Source organism: Kogia breviceps, chromosome 13, assembly GCF_026419965.1.
Source record: "Kogia breviceps isolate mKogBre1 chromosome 13, mKogBre1 haplotype 1, whole genome shotgun sequence".
In the NCBI taxonomy this organism is placed as follows: Eukaryota; Metazoa; Chordata; class Mammalia; order Artiodactyla; family Physeteridae; genus Kogia; species Kogia breviceps.
In genome coordinates this window covers 84748832-84773646 of record NC_081322.1, presented here as the reverse complement: position 1 = coordinate 84773646, position 24815 = coordinate 84748832, and the positions used below count along the sequence as shown (strand labels likewise).

Here is a 24815-nt window from a genome sequence, read left to right as displayed (position 1 = left end):
AAGGAAAAACATCATTTGCCCCAATAAAAAGATATACATAAAAAATCATTCACAGAGTCAAAATACTGCTCAAAGGAAATTCATTTTTGAGATTTCTAATCAAAATAATACTCAAAGTAAACTAACCTCTGAAGAGCTATAAAGTATTGATTCATTCTGCAAACATCCTGCTATATTATGTGAACACCTGAACCCTTCTCTCCTAAGGGTTCATAATCTGGCCATCAGATTAAAACTTCAAATCCTGCAAATTCAGATTCTCTTCCGATGTCTCCCATCTTAAGGAATGCCTTCAGTTTTACCATCTGACTCTAAAGCAAGCCAGACTGATTAATAAACCAAAGTTTAAAACAAGTAAAAGTATATACACATGTATGTGTTTAGCTATTAAAATTTAGAATCACAGCTCTACTCAGGTAATTAGGGATCTCAAAGATCTGGTGCTTTTGCTTTTAGCCAGATGAACAAGCAAACTCACCACAACAGAAAAATTGCTTACACTCTTTCACTCTCAAGAACAATATCCAACAATACGTCCCTTTCTAGTTCTACCACCCTTAATGGTAAAGAATTTCTGAGATATAAAGCTATTAGAACCAAGTCTGTACTATTTTCAAATCAACTCCTCTACTAGACATACTCCTCACAAAAATCTTCTCGTATCAGAACATGTCTTTGATAATAATACTTCCCTGAAACTTCCAGCAGCTACACTAAACACTGTAACCTTACCGAATAGTGTATACTTTTCCCTTTTGATCATTCTTGGCCTTCTTTATAATTCTTCTCTCTTTAAAATACAGTAACCAAAACTGGACATGCAATTCAAAAGGAAGTAAGCTATTGCAAAGAATAGAGAAAGGGGGCCTTCCCTGGTGGCGCAGTGGTTGAGAGTCCGCCTGCCGATGCAGGGGACGCGGGTTCGTGCCCCGGTCCGGGAAGATCCCACATGCCGCGGACCGGCTGAGCCCGTGAGCCATGGCCGCTGAGCCTGCGCGTCCGGAGCCTGTGCTCCACAACGGGAGAGGCCACAACAGTGAAAAAAAAAAAAAGAATAGAGAAAGAACTATACCCATGACCTTGGATGCCGTACTCATTTAAAAATATTTTAGCATCATGTTGACTTTTTACTGACTCATATTCAGCTTGTGGTCACCCATGATTATGGCTTTCTTCCCTCTTTATTTATACCTAGCCTGTCCTCCTCCATCCTATATTTAATCATTGGATTTTTCTTCCCTCCACACGCTTAATTCACTCAGTTTCATACAGTTTTCACACATCCACTTTCCCTTTTATCACAATGCTTTATGGAAACGTTTAAATCTGCAATTTATAATAACTACCATTTATGCCTTAAAAAGATCAAGATTATGAACACAACTTAGTAAATCCACTTCAATTAAAAAAAAAAATCAAGACCATGAAAGTACATATTATAGATAACACAACATACGTTGTAATTTACAAGTAACAGTGGAACTAAGGACAAGATCATACTATTGCCTACCGGAAACCTACCTCCACTGGACGGTCACTCTTTACCAGTGCTATACGTGCCCTTTGCAAGGAACCATCCATCAGCTTGTGAAGTCTTAAAATTAACTTCCTTAACCCCATCTGCTTCAGTGCTTTGTCTACGAATGGTCTGTAAATAGAAGTCAGACAATGTCTACCAAAGCCTGCTTCTGTGCTGCAGTCTGGCGTTCCCCAGCCAACAGAATCGTCCTCAGATTCAAGCCTCTCGAGCTTCTTAGTTACACAGTCCGGTGACTGGATGTTGAGACTGTTGTCAATGGGCTGCCTGGTTTCTGGTACCCTTGGGTCGGAGATTTGTTCTTCTTCACTCTCATCGGCACTGCTTTCCAACTCTTTCACTTCTCCTTCTGTGCCGTCGCCCTCATCTTCGAGCTCGTGGCCTTTGGACGACCGTGGGGAGGGGATTTCAAACACTGGCCAGCCAATGTCTGATAAATTCTTGATGCCCAAAACAGTGCCCATAATCCTTAATTTCTGATTTAAGTCCTTTGTGATGTTTAACCACAAACAGAGTGCCTGCACCCTGTCCTGGAAGTCTTTTGCAGCGTATTTTTCATAGTCCTTTTGAAGAGCCTGCAACGATGGATAAAGTGCCTCTATGTACTCCAGCAGCTCCATTATCCGTTTGACCTGCTCAAATGACACCCTCTGGCGCTGGAGATGCTCATGATACGTTGAGTAACCCACAACCTTTGTCCCATGAGGGGCTCTGCACTGCCCTTCTACCAGAGTACCATTAAAACTAGCTCCATTTCTAACAAAGGCAAAGCTCCCATAATTAACTTTGAAAGTAAGGATTTCATTGATAATATCTGGGATGGCTTGACGGGCTGTATATAAAAAGAGGTCCTGGTCGTTAATGGTCCTTCCTGCGTGCCAGGCTTGTAGCTCTAACCAGATCAGTTCATTAGATCGGTTAAACCAGAAAGCAGACGTATTTTCCTGTCCTCTTTGCTCCCTGTCCTTCTTCTTTGAGACTGAGGTAAGCTTGAGTAGAAGTCGTAGGGTTTCAAAAAATTTTAAGCGATCTGCTGGACAGTCAGTCCTAGAAGTCTGGCGTGCAGTTCTGGCTATCGGCATGGGCACAGACACCGGAAGCTTAGCATTGCTGCAGCCGAGACTGAGGTAAGGCTTATTGAGATCCACATCTGGAATTGATTTTTTGGGCAAAGACCCACCCACTGGGTCCAACATGAAGGAGCACTGCACGTTCTTCTTGTGATCCGGCTCCGTCGTTCTAAGAGCTGCTCGGACCTTCTTCTCCTGCTTATAGCTGTATTCTTCCACGTTCTCCACAGTTTTTCCAGTGTCTTTATGTGGAGGCTGGTTTGGTGCATTCATTTTTTCTATTAAAAAAATAAGCAGAACATTACGTTACTCTAAAATATAAAGTTATTCTCAATATTTCAATGACTGATATTCACATGTACTTATATTTTCAGACTGTTATTGAAGAAAATAATCATACCATATGCTGAAAATTAAGAGAATACACACACACAAAAAACATTTCTCTCTCAATCTTTAAAAAGGTTTTACCCATTTTCCCTGTTACATAAGACTTGCTGTGTATTCTCTAATAGTCTCCATTACTAACCTAAAACCATCTGCTTACCTCTCTACTACAAAGTGCGGTCACCAGCTGGTCAAATCTTCACAAGTCATCACCTTAAACTTAAGAAGGGAGAAACAGTATGGCAGATAAGACAGAAACCTGATTTAGAGAACACGTCCAATTCCTGCCTTGGCCATGAACTGAAGTAGCAAGTTAGAGCAAATCAGTTAAGTTTTCTGGGTTACTTTTCTCATTCGTAAAATCCAGTAGATTGAGGAAAGACCACTTAGGGCACCTTAAGATCATCCTCATAAAACACTGAAAGACACATAAGCAAAAATGTGTACCTTAATTTATTCTATTCCTTGATTTCTTTTTTGCCACAAACAGGTGAACAATAACATTTTAAATTTAACATTAAGAAAACTGAAGACATATAGCCTAATTTAGTATAATTTGCCTAGTTTATTAATGCTGGCACATAAAGTCATTCAAAATTAACGCAAAGGAAGTAAACATCACACTTTCCCTTCACGTAACTGTACAAGGTTCTATTAACTTAAGTCCCAAGCTTTGAGATGAACACACATCTTCCTTCCTGTCTGGCATTTCTGACACTAGGAACCCCCCTACCTCACTGAAACCCCTTCAGTCTCTTGCTCTCCACACGCAGCGCTCTCAGGGTTCTCTTCTACCTTCCGAGTCCCTCCTCTTCAAATTCTCTCCTGGGAACTTGGCTCTCACTCCATTAAAAAGCCAATGCTTCTCAAAGCCCTTGTCTTAGGTCTCTTCCGTCTCACCTTCCCTCTCCCTGCGAGACCTCCTTCACAACCACGCCACACGCCGGGGATGCCCAAGCCTACAGCCCTGTCCCCGTGTCCCCTCTACACTCAAGGCGCGCTGTCTCACTGAACCTAGGACACACATTTTGTATTTTAACTTCTCTGAAATTAGAATATGTTTTATAATTATGGTGATACAAACAACTTTTAGGAATATATTCACTAATAATATATTTCATTTACATTTTCCTTTATATATATGCACAATAGTAATAAATGGTTTTTAAAAATCTATTCTCTAAATATCAAGAAGTATAAGAGTTCTTTAAATAAAAATTAAAAATTCTAAGTATAAGAACACACTGTGTCATCAATTGTAAGCATTTTTTTCTTAGTATATAATATTACAGTATGCCTTTAGATTTGATGAAATAGAGTATATTTATGTGGTTACAGACTAACATACCCAAAATCAATTCACCAAAGAAAATTTGTTTAAAACCAATGTATTTCCAAATCAATTGAAATTAAATTAGTTTTAAAATAAGGATTTTAAAACAAGTATTTCCAAGAGCACTTCCAACCTGATTTACATTATATTCAATTTCTTTTATGATCCATCAAAAAGGATTTTACTGTCTGTAAGGATTTGTGTTATATTTTAATATAAAACTATTACTACTATGATCTTTTAAATTAGCAGTACTTATTAAACAATAGAACTTTTATCTGTAGTTTTAATCTACTTTACTTCTAAATGTCTTAAAACGTTTCATACAGTCCATTCAAGAAATTTCTCCACTCAGAATGGCTATCATCAGAAACAAGACAAATAACAAGTGTTGGCAAGGAGGTGGAGAAAAAGGAATCCTCCCGCATACACTGCTGGTGGGAATGTAAACTGGTACAGCCACTATAGAAGGTTTCTCCAAAAGCTAAAAATAGAACTACCATTTGACCCAATAATTCCACTCCTAGATATACATACCCCCAAAAAAACCCAAAACACTAATTCAAAATGATACATGCACCCCAATAGTCACAGCAGTATTATTTACAATTGCCGAGATACAGAATCAATCTCACTGTCCATCAACAGATAAATGGATAAAGAAGATGTAGAGAGCATGTGTGTGTGTATACATACATATCAATACATACAATGGAATACTACTCAGCCATTAAAAAAATGAAATTTCACCATTTGCAGTAACATGGATAGAGCCGGAGGGTATTATGCTAAGTGAAATAAGTCAGACAGAGAAAGACAAATACTGTGTGATATCACTTACATGTGGAATCTAAAAAATACAACAAACTAGTGAATATAACAAAAAAGAAGCAGACTCACAGATATAGAGAACTAATGGTTACCAGTGGGGAGAAGGAAGCAGGGAGGGACAAGATAGGGTTAGGGGATGAGATACAAATTACTAGGTATAAAATAAATAAGCTACAGCAATATACTATACAACACAGGAAATATAGCCAATATTTTACAATAACTATAAATGAAATGTAACCTTTAAAAATTGTGAATCACTATGTCATACATCTGAAACTTAAATAATATTGTACATAAATTATACCTCAATAAAAATTTTTAATTTTTTAAAAAGTCAAATTTTTTAAAAAGAAATTTCTTCACAGTTTTATTGTTTCTAGCTACAAATACTTATCAATCCTCATTTATAAAAAATGTGTCCAGGCCAGCCCTTTGCCTCCTCTTTGCTGTTTTGTTTAACTGTGTTCTTTACACTTTTGTTAATATAGCACATATACATCACTCATTTCTACTTAGTAAAGCAATGGTTATTTGAAAGCAAAGCTAACAAGTACTTCCAAATTTAACTCCATTATATTTTATGTTTCAAGATATCAAATCATACTATACTTTCTTACTATGAAACGTAAAATGATATATACATGGTACCAGGGAGTAAGACTGGAGATAAAGATCATGAGTTTGTTTCGTAATATATTGAATTGGAGGTGCCTATGGGACATTCATGTAGAGATGTCTGTGGGTAACTAATATATGAGTCTTGAGCTCAGAAGAGAAATCCAGAGATATCAATTTGGAAATTATCAGTATATACAGATGTTGTTTAATACCAGGAGCGTACACAAGAATATCCAAGAAAAGTGTGCAGAGGAGAGGCAATGCAGGCCCAGGAAAGAATGCTATATTAACTAGTACGTGCATCCACATGGTTCTGAGTCAGAGAAATCAAAAACTTACGTAACAAAAAAAGATTTTGTTAGCTTAGGGTTTAGGATTCTAAGAAGACTTCACAAAACGAATGTAGGGTAGCATTAGTGACCAAGGCCAAAGAACGTCTGCCTATAATTTATAACTTAAAAGTAAGTGAACAGTGAAAAAGTATTACTTTCCTTATATAAATTATAAATGTTCTTCTAACCCATGATTGAAAGGTCCTAAGGGAAACAAAGGGAGAACTCAGAGTAGCTGGGATGTCGTGAACAACACAGAAGACTGAGCTATGAACTTTAAGCCCAAATCTATGCTAAATTTACCACACAGCTAATAGTCAAAGCATGAAAATATCAAGAGATGAAGCTTCTGAGCCTTGATCTTTATTCCAACAATTAAAAGGACTTAAGGGGGGAAATGCCACAATCCCATTTTTCTGTATAAACAGAATCAAATTTTTGCAAGCTTAGAAACCTAATTTTTGTAGATTATACACAAATATTGTGAAGCCTATCTTACAGCACAAAAAATGGTATATTACACAATTTTTTGAAATTCTGTATTCAGAATTTTGGTTCAGTCTTTGGACCTACAATGTGTATAAATGAAAGCAAATGGGGAAGGAGGAAGATGGGACAAAGAAGCTATATTTTTTTTTTCCAAAACAAAAAACCAAGTTGGTTTTTTAAAAAAAAACACACAAATGGAAATAGGTACATCATTAAAATGACACAATTTAAATTTAAAATAGACTTAAGCCCCAGTCTAGCTACTGTGCAAAAAGAAAATACCAATCTTTGTTTGTTTAGTTTTCTGTTAATACTAAATCCCTCTGCAATGAACAGAAAGTCAAATACAGAGTTTCTGTAAAGGAGAATGGATCAAAAGCATATAGAATGTTTTATACAAGTTCTAATTACAGTACTACAAACCTAGTTCATAATGACTTAAGACTAATGAACATCTGAGCTCCCAAGTGGCTATAAATTAAGTGGTACAACTTTGTAGTACTGTTAAAACAAACCTTCCAAGAAGTTACTGTTTCCTTTGGCCAATCACCAATAACTCCTGCCAAACCAGAGAAACATGAAAGGAAAAGAACAAAAAAAATGTATAATGAAACTGAACGAACGCAAACAAATGACAAGCAACACGGTTCACTTGTTTAAACAGATGTAAGACAGTCAACTGAATTCCCCACAATTCACACCTAGAAACAGCTCTTTAGAATATGTATGAAATGTACTTTTTATCAAGTCTTCGCAATTCTTACATGCTTCCATACATGTATGTCAAATTCAAAACACGGGCCCTCCTCGACCTCTCCAATCAGAAAGCAGAAACAGGTATCTGCGCTTTGCTTTAAATGTGAGATGGTCTTTAGAGCAGTGATGTGCCAGGCTATCAATGTCAACAATCTGAAGGGACTTGGAGATCTTGTAATCCAAGGTTCTCAAACTTTAGTAAACACTGAGAATCACTCAGATTCTTGCTACAATGCAGATTCCTGGGCCCACTCCCAGTGTCTCGGATTCACCTTGGCTGGAATGACGCCACGTGTGGGAAAGCACCGCGCTGTTCAAACACCGCTTCACCCGTTTATGAGGTGGGGGCTTACAGAGACTGCCACCGTCTTCACAACGACCCTGTGGTGGAGATTCCCGCAGAACACGGACGGCCAGACAGATGAGACATGTCGGGACAGGGACCCCAACCCACGTCTGGGCCATCAGCCACCTCTACGCCTGTCAAGCTGCTCACAGGGCGGGGCTGTCTGACTAAGGAAAGGTTAAGATGCTGAGTGCCATAAAAGACAGATTACAGTGGGCTAACTGATACGTAGAAGCTTTAAATAAGACCAGGTACTTGACTGAATGCCTTGAGGAATGCATTCATCTTAAATAAGGGTAGCAAGGAAGGCAAGAGACTATTTTAAGCCATAGAATAAACATACAAAAAGACACAAAAGCAGAAAGGAGGAGAGCCCGGCTGGAATAGTGGGTCTACATGTCGATGGGTAGACTGGAAATATAAATTAGAGCCTTGAAAGTCAGGCTGAGTTTGGATTAAAGAGCCGAAATATAGATTTAAGTCCACTCTAGGTCACAAAGAACATTTCTCTTACTATACAGATTGAATCTGATTTATAACCATTTTACCAGATCAATTTTATGGCAGTATTATATTTAAAAAAAAATAAAACTTGCTAATCTCACTATGTTAGCAAAAAATCACACCCATTTACATACACACACACACCTTGAGATATCTGCTAATGATAGGGAGATGAAGGTGTGTACATGTATATGCATACGTGCGTGTATACGCATACATGTATATGCCAGATTACAGATTACTATCTCTGTAATCTGGCTCTTACAGTACTACATTACTCCTGCAAAATGGGGCTGATAATGATTACGAGGCAGATTCACCCTGAAAAGGGCTTTGGCCTGGGTGTCTTCATTCTTATTTAACCTACTTAACACTATGAGATGAACTGGATTTACTTCCTTCTGCTAATTAAAAAGAACAAAAATTTAAGGATGAGATAGTTTGTCTCTTCTTAAACAAGCCTTAAGGAGAAACAGCTACACATGGGTAGCTAGCTACACATTATGGTCCAAAATTTATCAAAATCTTAATTGCTGTAGTTTGGTAGTTATTTACCATTATCCAAAAAATATGATCTGAAGTAATACCACAGTTAAATTCTGTTACTCATCAAAGTATGAAATCAAGCCTAGTCAGTGAGTTAATTCAAGAGCTGAACGGGTAGGTTACATCTGTCAGGATGTCACATAGCTGGTATTTTTCAGGTAATAAAGAGCTAACCATCTTTACCTAGATATCCTAACACTGTAATACATTTAATATTTAGCACAGCTTCTAAAAGCAGAAGTTAATATTTTGAAAACAAAAATATCTTTAACATTCCCAGGGAAACAAAATCAGGAAAATGCAAAAGTCAAATAAAATAATTTTAAACACATCTGAAGTCCATCAGTACAAAGAAATAAAACATCGTGGGCAGTGGTGACCCCACCTTTGTCCCGCATCCCTAGGCCCCCTCCTCAGGCCTCCTCTACCTCAGACAACCACTACGATACATATTGTTTTGAACTTCCCCGTCTGTGGTTACCCACTTGCACATTATGAAAGGAAATCACGATGAGTGACATGAGTCTTTCTGCAGAACTTCTCGTGTTTATTTGCAGGAACTTCTCTACAGTCTACTCCCAAAAGTGCGTTTGCTTGGGTCAAGGATATAACCAACCTCAGTCTGACTGTATCAACAAATTACTTCCACACAGGGATTGAGACAATTTACACTCACACCAGCCTTGTAAGAAAGCTGCCATCTCCTCCTATCTTTGCTAGTATTGGATAACGCTCATCAGGGTGTAGTAAGTATTAGAAAGAAAACCACAGGCCCCAAATGGTGTCAGCTGCATGCTAAAAGCCCACGACGGCAAACCTATATTGTATACGTTACTTCACTGCAGTTCCAACCTCTCCCAGAAATGTAGTTTTAATTGAACAGTCTAGAATTTTCTGGTCAATACCAACAAAGTAACCCATCAAGTAGGCCCTCTACGATCCCCCAGAGGAAGAGGTAATCTGCATGATAAAACCCGTCATCCCTCCCCAACCCCATAAAAAAAGATGTCTAGTCAAAGAACATATGTGTATGTATAACTGATTGGGTTGTAAAGGAGAAACTGACACACTATTGTAAAACAGTTATACTCCAATAAAGATGTTAAAAAAAAATAATAATCCTTTCTTTTTTTTTTTGCTAATATCTCCCTTACTCCACCCTTTTTCCTATAAAATCCCTTCCATTTTTGCACAACCACTCAGAGCACGCTTCTAGTTGCTAGATGTAATGCTGCCTGATTCATGAATAAAGCCAATCAAATCTTCAAATTTACTTGGCTGAATTTTGCTTTTTAACATAAGAAATATATTTGGGTTTTGTCCAGGTTCCTGACACAGAGCTCCTAAAACGCTTGGAATTTTCTGATAGAAGTGTCTTTTTTATTCATAAGGAGCCCCTATCAATCACACCTCAATTTACACTAGTAAGGCAACTTAAGTGATTAACATAAGTAAAGTGTGTTCCTGAGTTCTGTGAGCAGTTCTCTCTTGGGAACCCTGAATTTATTACCAGTTGGTCAGAAGGTTGCCTGGTACTAAATTTCCAATTATAAAAAATAAGCCGATAACAACAGTAGTTGGTTATTTTGAGCCTAGGATAATAAGAATATTTAAAGACTCATATCCATATAATAGCTCATGACAATGGCTACCATCACTAAAGACAACAGAACCGTGAGCACAATAAAATGGATGCTTTCATGACACTAAGCTCTGGGGTGGTTGTCGCACAGCAACAGGGAAGCAGAAACACGAAAATATTATTGGTGATGTTAATTAAAAAGATGAGTTCAACTTTCACTGCAGTTCTACAGCGAATCGTGATTCAGGCAGCCTTTGCTCGTTGCAGAGAGAAAGAAAGAATGCGTCAGTTCATATTTCCTTGGAAAGCTTTTAAAATAAATCTGGCCAATCTAATTAATTTTAAAAATCTCTTGAAAATACTGAGAGACCAATACACTATTATGACTGACAAATGAGTTTGAAATATCGGTCTCCCTGACTCAGCCTTCAGGTCACAGCACAAATGTCACTTGTTCCAGAAGTCTTCGCAAGCCCGGGTCTGCTCGATCCCCTCCTGTGGGCACCCACAGAAGCCGCCCCTCTCTCCCCTCCGCCCCAGCTCTACCACACAAGATGGGACTGCCTGCCCATCTCTGTGATTCCTACTGGAGATGAGCAAGCGCTTACCGAGCGTCTAACGCAACACCCGCCTATGGAGTCACTGAAGTTCCGAGTCAATGGAAAGAATGAAGGAGAAATAAGGGAGGAATGGAAGGGAGGAAGGAAAAGGGGGATGCGAAGAGGAGGTAGAAGCGAGGAAAGAGAGGTAAAGGCAAAAAGAAAGGGAGGGAGGTGAGGAAAGAAAGACCCAGAGAAAAAGTAACTATGATGGCAACATATAGAGTGAGAAGAAGAAAGGGGCTAGAAAAGAGCTACAAGAAAGGGATAAGCCAGACAGGACCGACCCAGGCTGCACTCCCAACCCCATACCTTGGTAACTAGGGGACTCAAGACTCAGTGTCCTGAAAGTAGGGGCACCAATTAATAAGGGTACAATCAATGATGTAATTATTTAATTCTACTTTGAAATGTAAGGCAAGTAGTGAGAAAGAAACCTTTAGCTCACAATAATCATGACGACAGCTAGGGGTTACTGAACATAAGACCCTCCCAACCCCGTAAGGCAGAGTACCTCACAGGTGAAGGCAATGAGACACGGAGGTGGCACATACAGGAGGTGGCAGAGCCAGGATCGGAATCCAGGCAACCTGGCGGCCAAGGCTGGGCTCCGGTCCACCGTGCCCGGCCGCTGCAGCCAGCAGGTTCTCAAGCGCTCGCTGTTTGTTCCACCGGCTCAACACAAACACGCCGTCACCAAAGCAGTAACATGGCCCACCTGCCCAGCACGGTTGCTCCGTTTCCGTCTTTTTTTCCGTGGTTCTTGCTTTTGTCAAGAATGTAGACAAAAAACAGTTCACCAGGCAGCAAACATACTGCTTTCTAGTATATGCAGGGCTGGGACAGTTAAAAGTACACGCCCTAGAAACTCTCTGTGTCACGTCCTCAACCATAAATTGAATAATTAATATATAGAACCTCCATCTCATTGGGTTATTACAATATTTAAAAGATAACTCTTGGGCTTCCCTGGTGGCACAGTGGTTGAGAGTCCGCCTGCCGATGCAGGGGACGCGGGTTCGTGCCCCGGTCCGGGAGGATCCCACGTGCCGCGGAGCGGCTGGGCCCGTGAGCCGTGGCCGCTGAGCCTGCGCGTCCAGAGCCTGTGCTCCGCAACGGGAGAGGCCACAGCAGCGAGAGGCCCGTGTACCGCAAAAAAAAGAAAATAACTCTTCAGAGGGGCTAAGCGCAGTGCTTAGGTAAGCACTCAAGAACTGTGAGTGATAACCCGGCAAATGTTGCTACAAATGATTCGGCAGCCATTAAAATGAACAGCACAGGTAATTCTATGGCACAGAAAGTTCATGAATCATTAAATGAGAAAGGAAGCCAGCTATAAAATAGTAAATATAGTATGATATCATATCACAACACAAATATATGCAAGTAAAGAGACTACAAGGCAAAGATGGTAAAAGCTGTTATTTCTGCATATTGGGTTTATGGGTATTTTTCTTTCAGTATTTTCTAAACTCCCTATGACAAACATGTAATATTTTGCAATAAGAAAAAACATAAGTTATTAAGAACTTTGGTGCCCTAGGTCTGCTATTAGATAGCTACAAATCAAAAGGTTTATCAGCATTCTTTCTTCACCTGCAAAACGGCAGGAATTAACGTGGTCTCTGAGACCCCTTCCGTGTCTAAAATTCTGTAATGTTATGAAATAAACAACTGAAAGAAGTTGAGGAGGAAAAGAAACAACCTTCCCTCTTCCTTCTATCTCTGACACAGCCCAGAAGGACAGCAGAGCTCAACAAGTATCCAGTGATGGGTTTTCTGACTGATTACTAAAGACGTACGGTCATGTCGAGTACCGAATTCAGAGAAGCTTAACCCCTGCTGCTTGTGCTGGGAAAAAAGTCCAAACTGAGGACCAGGAGAACTAGTTCTAAAATTAGTCCTGGGAGTTCCCCGGTGGTCCAGTGGTTAGGACTCTGTGTCCTCACTACCTAGGGCCCAGGTTCAATCCCTGGTCAGGGAACTAAGATCCCACAAGCTGTGTGGCGCGGCCAAAAAATAAAAATAGTACCTAAACTTAGTCCTGCCACTATCTCAAGCCTCTGGCCTTAAGAAGTTGCTTTAAAAGCCTTTCTCAATCTATAAAATGGGGGGACTGTGTTCTCAACTCCGGTTCTAAAACAGTATGAACAAGTGAAGACAAAGTAGATGTCCTATTGGCGTCACCGCATTTCACCACCACGAAGCAAATATGTATTAACTAATATTGGGTCAGTAGATGCTGCTTCAAAAGGAACTTCTGTAGGCATTTGAGAAATTTCTTTGAGAAAATGGAAAAGGATTGATTTTAAAGATTATATATTGCAATGGAAAGCTATTACTCTCCAAAGGGGGTAAATACAGACCATAGGTTAACATCCTACTACAAATATAGCTTTAAAAGAAAGTAAAAGAAAATCATCTTTCCTGTGGGAAAGAAAGACTATTACTCGGGAATTCCTCCTCGGATAAGACTTCACTCAAGCAAATAAGTACAATAAAGTCCATTTCTCTTATCCTTCTTCTTTCTTGAGGAAGGGCTACGACAGGGACACAGAATGAACTTGCCGACATTAACCGTGAGAGATCAACGTGTGGAAGCAATGTGTGGGAAAGGGAAAGAGAGGAAGAAAATGAGTTAAAGAGAGGGAGAAATGGAAATGAGCCTCTTTTCAGTAGGGAGAACATGTGATAAGGGGAAATTTCTCAGAGGAGATAGAGAATGATATCCCTATCTCACACAGTAATAGGTAGATGAATTCTAGGAAACTATGAGATCAGTTTTAGGACAAGTGGTTTGCTGAAATTAACAGAGAAATTCTAAAACCGTAAGGCTTCAGTGACCTGAGGTTCCGTGCCAGAAAGCAGGTACAAGGCAGCAGGTCAGCCTGATTCAATTCCTCTGCCTCAGAAGAGAACAGCTGTGACGTGCTCAGAGGAAGGAAGAAATGAAAACAGAGAACGGTCTCAGGAGCAGGAACAGTTTCTAGAAGCAGAACACTCTCTGGGCTTTGGGATTCCAAGCAGAAAGAAAAGTAAAACACAGGTCCTGTGCGTGATTATGAGGTGGGATTCCACCCAGGCCCTGCGCTTAGTGGGGACGAGGGTCCTGCACATGAGGGCAGCATCACGGTCACGGGCGGAGCGCGGGTCTCAGGCCGCCTAGGGAATCCTGGGGAAGAAGGCCTGGCCCTACCTCTCCCAGACCGCCCAATACATCCTGTCAGGAAGACAGAATCTAGGAGTTTCAGCCTAAGAGATTCAAAGAATAAAAGAAGGCCATCTATCCCGCAGAGGTCCAGCGGCCACCCCGGACAGGCACGCTGATTCGGCCATGTCTGTCCTCTTCCACATCCTAGAAGGAATGCAAATGCCTCACACACTGACTTTAACAATTACTCAGGGCAAAGCTTTCTATCTCTGGAGAATTATTTTCTCTTTTATTAACAATATTGCTCATGGTGATAACTTTAAGGCAGCATAAAACCAAATTTAAAATAAGAGGAATAACTAACATTATTGTAGAAAAAGCATCTATCAATAAATAGACAGGTTACGTAAAGATTACACACCAACCATGCCACGCCCTCTCAAATGTATCTTTTTAAGTACAAGACTTACCTCTCAAATTGGCTCGACTGGTGGGCCTCCCTACATTATTCCTCCGGTGTGTGGCTGACAGGTGCTTCATCTGCCGAGGTGTGCTGGGCGGAGAGGTACCATACAGGTTCTCTGTATTTGTTTCATCTGAAAAGTCCTCAGGATCAGACTCAGAATTCTTACAAGCTGACTCTCCCAATGTGTACTCTTGTCTATGGCGGACAACAAGCAGAGAAAATATTCAGTAATGTATGAAGGGAATTCAAATTTCAATTACTTAAAATTTCTTTTAAAAACTCTCCATCACACGTTTCTGTGGATATGTCTCTTCCTCAGCCTTGTACTCCTTCTCCTCTATCTGTACTTGTAGAAACTCACGAAGAGAACATAACGACCGTGTTCCTGCTCTCACCACGAATAAAGAGAACTGATGTGCCCTTTCTGTTGTTCAGAGAATTCTTTCTAACATAAATGAAGTTTAAAACCAAAAACTTAAGGATCAGGGAAAAAAGAGCAAAGGACTAGAAGATACAAGTCAACAGAACTAAGCATCACTTACATGATAGTTGGTGACAAGCTTAAGTGCTGAGTGGGCAACTCTTGCCCTGACTTCAGAGTCCCGCTGCTTTCGCCGTGTGAAGCACACAAAACATAAAGCGTGACCTGAGCAGCAAAGCAGAGAGCAGTGATGGCATGTGGTAGGTCAGGGTTTCTGTGTTCTCTGATAAACACTACAGCGCAGCACTCAGGTTAGGGAAGCTGAAAACTTCCCTAATATGGGAAAGGAAATAGTCAATCAAGTCCAGGAAGCACAGAGAGTCCCATACAGGATAAATCCAAGGAGAAGCACGCCAAGACACATATTAATCAAACTACCAAAAATCAAATTCAAAGAAAAAACGTTAAAAGCAGCAAGGGAAAAGTAACAAATAACATGCAAGGGAATCCCCATAAGGTTAACAGCTGATCTTTCAGCAAAAACTCTGCAAGCCAGAAGCGAGTGGCAGGACATATTTAAAGTGACAAAAGGGAAAAACCTACAACCAAGATTACCCCACCCAGCAAGAATCTCATTAAGATTCAATGGAGAAATTAAAACATTTACAGACAAGCAAAAGCGAAGAGAATTCAGCACCACCAAACCAGCTTTACAACAAATGCTAAGGGAACTTCTCTAGGCAGGAAACACAAAGGAAGGAAAAGACATACAATAACAAACACAAAACAATTAAGAAAGTGGTAATGGGAACATACATACTGATAACTACCTTAAATGTAAATAGATTAAATGCTCCAACCTAAAGACATAGACTGGCTAAATGGATACAAAAACAAGACCCATATATATGCTGTCTACAAGAGACCCACTTCAGACCTAGGGACACATATAGACAGAAAGTGAGGGGATGGAAAAAGATATTCCATGCAAATGGAAATCAAAAGAAAGCTAGAGTAGCAATTCTCATATCAGACAAAATACACTTTAAAATAAAGACTGTTACAAGAGACAAAGAAGGACGCTACATAATGATCAATCCAAGAAGAAGATATAACAATTGTAAATATTTATGCACCCAACATAGGAGCACCTCAATACACAGGGCAAATGCTAACAGCCATTAAAGGGGAAATCGACACAATCATAGCAAGGGACTTTAACACCCCACTTTCACCAATGGACAGATCATCCAAAATGAAAATAAATATGGAAACACAGGCTTTAAATGATACATTAAACAAGATGGACTTAACTGATATTTATAGGACTTTCCACCCAAAAACAACAGAATATACTTTCTTCTCAAGTGCTCATGGAAGATTCTCCAGGACAGATCATATCTTGGGTCACAAATCAAGCTTTGGTAAATTTAAGAAAACTGAAATCGTATCAGGTATCTTTTTGGACCACAACACTATGAGACTAGATATCAATTATAGGAAAAAAATCTGTAAAAAATACAAACACATGGAGGCTAAACAATACACTACTAAATAACCAAGAGGTCACTGAAGAAATCAAAGAGGAAATGAAAAAATACCTAGAAAGAAATGACAATGAAAACACAATGACCCAAAACCTATGGGATGCAGCAAAAGCAGTTCTAAGGGGGAAGTTCACAGCAATACAATCCTACCTCAAGAAACAGGAAACATCTCAAATAAACAACCTAACCTTACACCTAAAGCAATTAGAGAAAGAAGAACAAAAAACCCCCAAAGTCAGCAGAAGGAAAGAAATCATAAAGATCAGATCAGAAATAAATGAAAAAGAAATGAAGGAAACAATAGCAAACATCAATAAAACTAAAAGCTGGTTCTTTGAGAAGATAAACAAAATTGATAAACCTTTAGCCAGGGCTTCCCTGGTGGCGCAGTGGTTGAGAATCCGCCTGCCGATGCAGGGGACACGGGTTCGTGCCCTGGTCCGGGAAGATCCCACATGCCACGGAGCGGCTGGGCCTGTGAGCCATGGCCACTGAGCCTGCGCGTCCGGAGCCTGCGCTCCGCAACGGGAGAGGCCACAACAGTGAGAGGCCCGCGTACAGAAAAAAAAAAAAAAAAAACCTTTAGCCAGACTCATCAAGAGGGAGAAGACTCAAATCAATAGCATTAGAAATGAAAAAGGAGAAGTAACAACGGACACTGAAGAAATACAAACGCTCATGAGAGATCACTACAAGCAGCTATATACCAATAAAATGGACAACCTGGAAGAAATGGACAAATTCTTAGAAAAACACAACCTTCCAAGACTGAACCGGGAAGAAATAGAAACTATAAACAGACCTATCACAAGCAATGAAACTGAAACTCTGATTAAAAATCTTCCGACAAACAAAAGCCCAGGACCAGAGGGCTTCACAGGTGAATTCTATCAAACATTTAAAGAAGAGCTAACACCCATCCTCTCAAACTCTTCCAAAATATAGCAGAGGGAGGAACACTCCCAAACTCATTCTAGGAGGCCACCATCACCCTGATACCGAAACCAGACAAAGATGTCACAAGAAAAGAAAACTACAGGCCAATATCACTGACGAACATAGATGCAAAAATCCTCAACAAAACACTAGCAAACAGAATCCAACAGCACATTAAAAGGATCATACACCATGATCAAGTAGGGTTTATCCCAGGAATGCAAGAATTCTTCAATATACAAAAATAAATCAATGTGATAAACCATATTAACAAACTGAAGAATAAAAACCATATGATCAACTCAACAGATACAGAAAAAGCTTTTAACAAAATTCAACACCCATTTATGATTAAAAACCCTCCAGAAAGTAGGCATAGAGGGAACTTACCTCAACATAATAAAGGTCATATATGACAAACCCACAGCCAACATCATTCTCAATGGTGAAAAACTGAAACCATTTCCACTAACATCAGGAAAAAGACAAGGTTGCCCGCTCTCACCACTATTATACAACATAGTTTTGGAAGTTTTAGCCACAGCAATCAGAGAAGAAAAAGAAATAAAAGGAATCCTCGGAAAGGAAGAAGTAAAACTGTCACTGTTTGCAGATGACATGATACTATAGCTAGAGAATCCTAAAGAGGCTACCAGAAAACTACTAGAGCTAATCAATGAATTTGGTAAAGTAGCAGGATACAAAATTAAGGCACAGAAATCTCTTGCATTCCTATACACTAATGATGAAAAATCTGAAAGAGAAATTAAGAAAACACTCCCATTTACCATTGCAACAAAAAGAATAAAATACCTAGGAATACACCTACCTACGCAGACAAAAGACCTGTATGCAGAAAACTAAAAGACACTGATGAAAGAAATTAAAGATGATACAAACAGATGGAGAGATACACCATGTTCTTGGATTGGAAGAATCAACATCGTGAAAATGACTGCACTACCCAAAGCAATCTACAGGTTCAATGCAATCACTATCAAACTACCAATGGCATTTTTCACAAAACTAGAACAAAAAATTTCACTATTTGTATGGAAACACAAAAGACCCCGAATAGCCAAAGCAATGTGGAGAAAGAAAAATGGAGCTGGAGGAATCAGGCTCCCTGACTACAGACTACACTCCAAAGCTACAGTAATCAAGACAGTATGGTACTGGCACAAAAACAGAAATACAGATCAATGGAACAGCATAGAAAGCCCAGAGGTAAACCCACACACATATGGTCACCTTATCTTTGACAAAAGGCAGCAAGAATATACAATGGAGAAAAGACAGCCTCTTCAATAAGTGATGCTGGGAAAACGAGACAGCTACATGTAAAAGAATGAAATTAGAACGCTCCTTAACACCACACACAAAAATAAACTCAAAATGGGTTAAAGACCGAAATGTAAGGCCAGACACTATAAAACTCTTAGAGCAAAACATAGGAAGGACACTCCATGACATAAATCACAGCAATATCCTTTTTGACTCACCTCCTAGAGAAATGGAAATAAAAACAAAAATAAAGAAATGGGACCAAATGAAACTTAAAAGCTTTTGCACAGCAAAGGAAACCATAAACAAGACAAAACGACAACCCTCAGAATGGGAGAAAATATTTGCAAACAAAGCAACGGACAAAGGATTAATCTCCAAAATATATAAGCAGCTCATGCAGCTCAATATCAAAAAACCAAACAACCCAATCCAAAAATGGGTGGAAGACCTAAATAGACATTTCTCCAAAGAAGATATACAGATTGCCAACAAACACATGAAAGGATACTTAATATCACTAATCAGGAGAGAAATGTAAATCAAAACTACAATGAGGTATCACCTCACACTGGTCAGAATGGCCATCACCAAAAAATCTACAAACAATAAATGCTGGAGAGGTTGTAGAGAAAAGGGAACCCCCTTGCACTGTTGGTGGAAATGTAAATTGATACACCCACTGTGGAGAACAGTATGGAGGTTCCTTAAAAAACTAAAAATAGACCTACCATACGACCCAGCAATCCCACTACTGGGCATATACCCTGAGAAAACCATAATTCAAAAAGAGTCACGTACCACAATGTTCACTGAAGCTCTATTTACAACAGCCAGGCCATGGAAGCAACCTAAGTGTCCATCGACAGATGAATGGATAAAGAAGATGTGGCACATATATACAATGGAATATTACTCAGCCATAAAAAGAAACAAAATTGAGTTATCTGTAGTGAGGTGGATGGACCTAGAGACTGTCATACAGAGTGAAGTAAGTCAGAAAGAGAAAAACAAATACCATATGCTAGCACATATATATGGAATCTAAAAAAAAAAGAGAGAAAAAAAAAGATTCTGAAGAACCTAGGGGCAGGACAGGAATAAAGACTCAGACGTGGAGAATGGACTTGAGGACATGGGTGGGAGAAGGGTAAGTTGGGATGAAGTGAGAGAGTGGCATGGACACATATACACTACCAAATGTAAAATAGCTAGCTAGTGGGAAGTTTCTGCATAGCACAGGGAGATCAGCTCGGTGCTTAGTGACCACCTAGAGGGGTGGGATAGGGAGGGTGGGAGGGAGACGCGAGAGGGAGGGGATATGGGGATATATGTATACATATAGCTGATTCACTTTGTTATACGGCAGAAACTAACACAACACTGTAAAGCAAATGTACTCCAATAAAGTTGTTTAAAAAAAAAAAAAAGCAGCCTGAGAAAAACAACTTGGTTTGGAAGCTTTAGCTAAGAAACAATACATAATGGGGGGGAGGGGTAGGAAGAGAAATCAAGCTAAAGTTTATTCCTTTTTTTCCTTTTAAAAAAAACATTTAGACACAAAATCTAGGAAAATAAATACTAGTGGTAAGCTCAAGAGAACTTGCATCATTTCAATTAACTAACCAAAAGCATCCAAAACCTCATTCTGTATCAGCTCATGTGAGATGAGCTAATGTGGTCAGTTGACTGGTTCAGAATGTTCCCATGGATACCAATTATTTTGGATGGGGAAAGTAGTACAAGGTCTACATCAGCTGCCCTGAAACATTTTTCTTACTTGTGTTTGAAAACATACAAATGTGAAATGTCTTTCTGGTACTAAACTTCTGACAGTCACAGAAAACAATGTTGCATTCTTTTAACATAAAACTTTGCTCAAGTACCCTTCACTTGACATAGAATCCGGTCTAAGAAAAAGTATGTCTTAAACTCAACCCAAGGGGGTTTAGTGTAGTTTTTAAATGAAACATGTGAAAGACAAAAATTCAAATAACTTGGGGTTAAATAGTTCTGCTCTGACATAGTAGGTAAAACCACATGGTGCCTGAAATAGCTCATCTATAAAATGATGAAGTTGGTTTAGATGAGCTTGAGAACATCGGTGGTTTTGCAAAAGCCCTAAAAACCAAACAAACAAAATATTTCATTAAAAGTTCTTTAGCAAAGTCCTTAAACATAAAATATTTTATTCCATATGAGTACAGTTCTCACCTGTGTGAGGTTGTCTCCTCCACCCCCACTTCCCCATTAACCTATTCTCTATTAAGTAATAATTAAAGGGAGGTTTTTGCTACTGTGGGAAAGGGAGGAGGGGTAGGCAGAGGGGTTGGATTTTCTAAGTTTCTTTTTTAAAGAATTTATACACAACAGTTTGCTTGGCCTGCAATATAAATTAAAAGGAGCTAAGCTAAGTTTGAGGTGGCACACGGTTGGTGTGTACTGTAAGAGCCAATTAATACTTAGCTGATCTTTACTACCGGCCGGTAGTTGAACATTTATCAGCCTACCTCCAGGTAAGCTGTTATCAAATCTCAAGTTTATCCAACATTTACTACGTAACTGTTGCATTGATTCAGAGTGTAGGGTCTTTACAAACCTAGCACGTCTTCATTATTTTTCAGTATAGACACTCAAACTTTTTATTTTAACTAAAATTCTTTTTGTTCAACGAAAGTAGATATTTAAAAACAAGATTTTCTACGGAAATGAACAAGAAACTATCCCCCCAACTAGACCTGAAGCTCCATGAAGGCAGGGACCTCATCTGTCTTCTTTACCACTGTTTCTCCAGTGTCTAGAACAGTGCCTGGTGCAGATGACATGCCCAATAACTGTCTGCTGAATAAATGGATTTGTAAGGTTAACAATTTTATCTTTGATACTTCAGACATAATTATTATCTAAATTCTATTTTAATAAAATCACATTTAATAATTTGAAGAATGTGAATTTTTAACGGCTACAAGAATTAAAGATAGACTTCTGACAATAATGTTAAGTGATACTGTAACCCTAGGTGCTAACATGCCTATTTACTGACCAAAACAATAGCAATGGAGTATGGTATAAGGAATAATGGTTTTGGAATCAGAATACCACGGGCTGAAATCCCTTCGTTCCCACACTTAACAGTAAGAATACAAGTTTTAATCAAATTATTGTTTGCTTACAAACACTTTCACTTATTGAAATACATATTTAAAGTATTAAAAATGAAACATACAAATAAAAAATCTGAAACATCTGTGTTGGCTGTTACTTTGCTGGCCTCCCAGCATTCACATCCTTGTATAATCACCTCCTCTTGAAGGTGGGTTGGCCCTGTGACCTGCTTTAACCAATGCAATGTAGCAAAAGTGACTCTCGGTCAGTCCTGGGCCTAAGCCTTCAGAGGGCCGCATTTGTACTCCAGGGCATGGTGGCCACCGTGTAAGAAAGTCAACTACCCTGAGACGGCCATGGTCTTCAAAGCCTAACTAGCCAGGTGGAGAGGCTGCATGAAGGAGAAACCAGATAGGTCAAAGTCTTGCTAAGCTCCCATCCCAGCTGACAGCCAGTGCCAACTTGCTAGTGTGTGAGCGAGGCTATTTTGGACCTTCCAGCTGTCCCTGGGTCCAAGCCAACACCACGAAAAGCAGAAGAACCGCTCAATACCATAACAGATAATATAAATGGTTTTTACTTTAAGCCATTAAGCTTTGGTATGGTTTGTTAAATTACAATAGATAACTGACACACATACAAAACTTAAACATTTTATTTTTACTTTAAGCCCATGAATGGGTTTAACTCTGCCACGGCTTTGATGAGGCCACAGCCTGGTCTTTTGGTATGAGTCCCTGAGAAAAGTCACGAGTCAACTTTGTCACATATACCACAACCAAAGCCCTGCCTCTGCCATCCCCACCCTCGAGTTCTTCAAAATGGAACAAGAATTTAAAGATTTTCAGAGGGTGATTTTTCTGGATTACCTAAACTTCGACAGTTCTCTCCTATCCCTAATTTGATAGTAAGTTTCTTTTCACGACCTATCTTGAGACTTTCCAAAGCATTCCAAATTAGTTTATACAGAAACTACAATTCTCTTTTGCATTCACATCTCATATATTTGCATAATACTTTACTAAATTCTGCAATTACAATTAAAGCATACAATAGACCTAAAAAGATTTAGGAACAAACCAGGAGCTCTTGATAAGCATATAGTTCAATTGATGGGAACAGAAAATCACAGGCATTCTCGAGAGAGCCTATTAGTCATAAGCGTTCATGATGCTGTGAGAGTCAATGTCTTATAGAAGAAATGGATAGGGTTAGGTCTTGGAATGGGTTACAGATGAGTATATAAGGCCTGCCTGGCTTAGATCTTCTAGAAGTCTTTTATTTCACACAAAGATTTATATAAGGTATACTTCAGCAGTCCTGATGTAGGTCGAACAAAACAGAACACAAAGATAGAAAACATATATATATATACGAAGAAAAATTATCCCATATGGATAAACTTTACTCATCATTAGAAATAAAATTATAAGCTATTTAAAAAATATTTTCAGATGAAGGCTTTCAGAAAATAAAATCATAAAATCATATAAACAAATATTACAAAATGCTTTAAAGGCTTCATATTATTATTCTTCACTTCTGGTTAACCAGAAGATATCCAAAAAGAACTAGAACAAAAAAAAGAACAGCAAAGTTTTAGGAATTTAAAAACATATGAGTCATGTTATAGATAAAAGACAAAGGTGTTATTTCTATTATTTCTGCAATTTTACTGCCAACAGTTGAGTACTTAAAAACAAGGGGACAGGGGCTTCCCTGGTGGCGCAGTGGTTGAGAGTCCGCCTGCCGATGCAGGGGTCACGGGTTCGTGCCCTGGTCCGGGAAGATCCCACATGCCGCGGAGCAACTAAGCCCGTGAGCCATGGCCGCTGCGCCTGCGCGTCCGGAGCCTGTGCTCCGCAACGGGAGGGGCCACAGCAGTGAGAGGCCCGCATACCACAAAAAAAAAAAAAAAAAAAAAAAAAAAAAAACAAGGGGACAGGGCTTCCCTGGTGGCACAGTGGTTAAGAATCCACCTGCCAATGCAGGGGACAAGGGTTCGAGCCCTGGTCCGGGAAGATCCCACATGCGCGGAGCAACTAAGCTCGTGCGCCACAACTACTGAGCCTGCGCTCTAGAGCCCGCAAGCCACAACTACTGAGCCCGTGTGCCTAGAGCCCGTTCTCCTCAACAAGAGAAGCCACCACAATGAGAAGCCCACGTACCACAACGAAGAGTAGCCCCCGCTCGCCGCAACTAGAGGAAGCGCGCGCGAAGCAACAAAGACCCAACACAGCCAAAACTTAAAAAAATAAATAAAAAATAAATAAAAAATAAAAAAAAACAAGAGGACAAAGAAAATGACATTTTCAAGTGTGCTTTCTTATTTTTGCCAGTTCTAATGCCTCCAAAAAATGTGAGTGTATCTATTGATATATCTTTATCCAAAGCTTTGCAAATCAATACTAGATTGCATGCATACAGATTAGCAAGGAGACAATCAAAAGGGAATAAAAACTCTTCTTAGGTGTACTGGTTGTACAGGGGTGGATGCAGGGAGCACTTCTTTCAATACAGGAAGTGAAAATAAGCACCACTTCAGTCTCCCTGTGGATGCAATTTACAATGAAATGCCAACGAAAAAAAACATTTAAAGAAAAGCAGCATAAAATGATGATTCATTCTAAGGTTTTTTTAGGCTTAAGTAAAGAGAACTCTGGGACTAAGGCAGGGACATCTGAAAGGTGAAAACCTGCATCCAAGCTGGGAGGAAAAACAAAGAGGCTCATCCCTATGCCAAGTGCACCCAAAACACTTAAGAGTTTAAAGAGACACAAGATGAATGTTTAAAACTTTAAAGATACCAAAAAAGAATTATGATCTCCCTCTACTTTCTTTCTTACAAGTGAGAACATTTTAAAAATCCCCTTACTCTAATTTGAATTTATATCTGGAAAAAGTATTTTATGTCATTACTTCCCATGTAATTCTCAGAAATCAAGTAACTGAAGAGCCACTTTCTGTAGGAA

The 24815-nt window shown here is 39.3% G+C and overlaps 1 protein-coding gene across 17 annotated transcripts in view; it reads right to left on the bottom strand.

The window, feature by feature from the left end:
• Positions 1 to 24815, bottom strand: part of MAP3K4 (mitogen-activated protein kinase kinase kinase 4) — a 162508-nt gene that overhangs the window by 65911 nt on the left and 71782 nt on the right. For 16 of the 17 annotated variants that reach the window (XR_010836119.1, XR_010836117.1, XR_010836120.1 and 13 more), the window contains 2 exons: positions 14555 to 14745; positions 1522 to 2885 (listed from right to left, as the gene is read on the bottom strand). Coding sequence is in view for 12 of the 17 variants with exons in the window: in XM_067011121.1 (XP_066867222.1) it covers positions 1522 to 2885; positions 14555 to 14745 (1555 nt within the window). In the remaining 5 variants the exon portion in view is untranslated. Of the gene's footprint in view, positions 1 to 1521; positions 2886 to 3154; positions 3214 to 14554; positions 14746 to 24815 lie in introns of those variants that run through there. The other variant, XM_067011120.1, reaches the window with a different exon arrangement.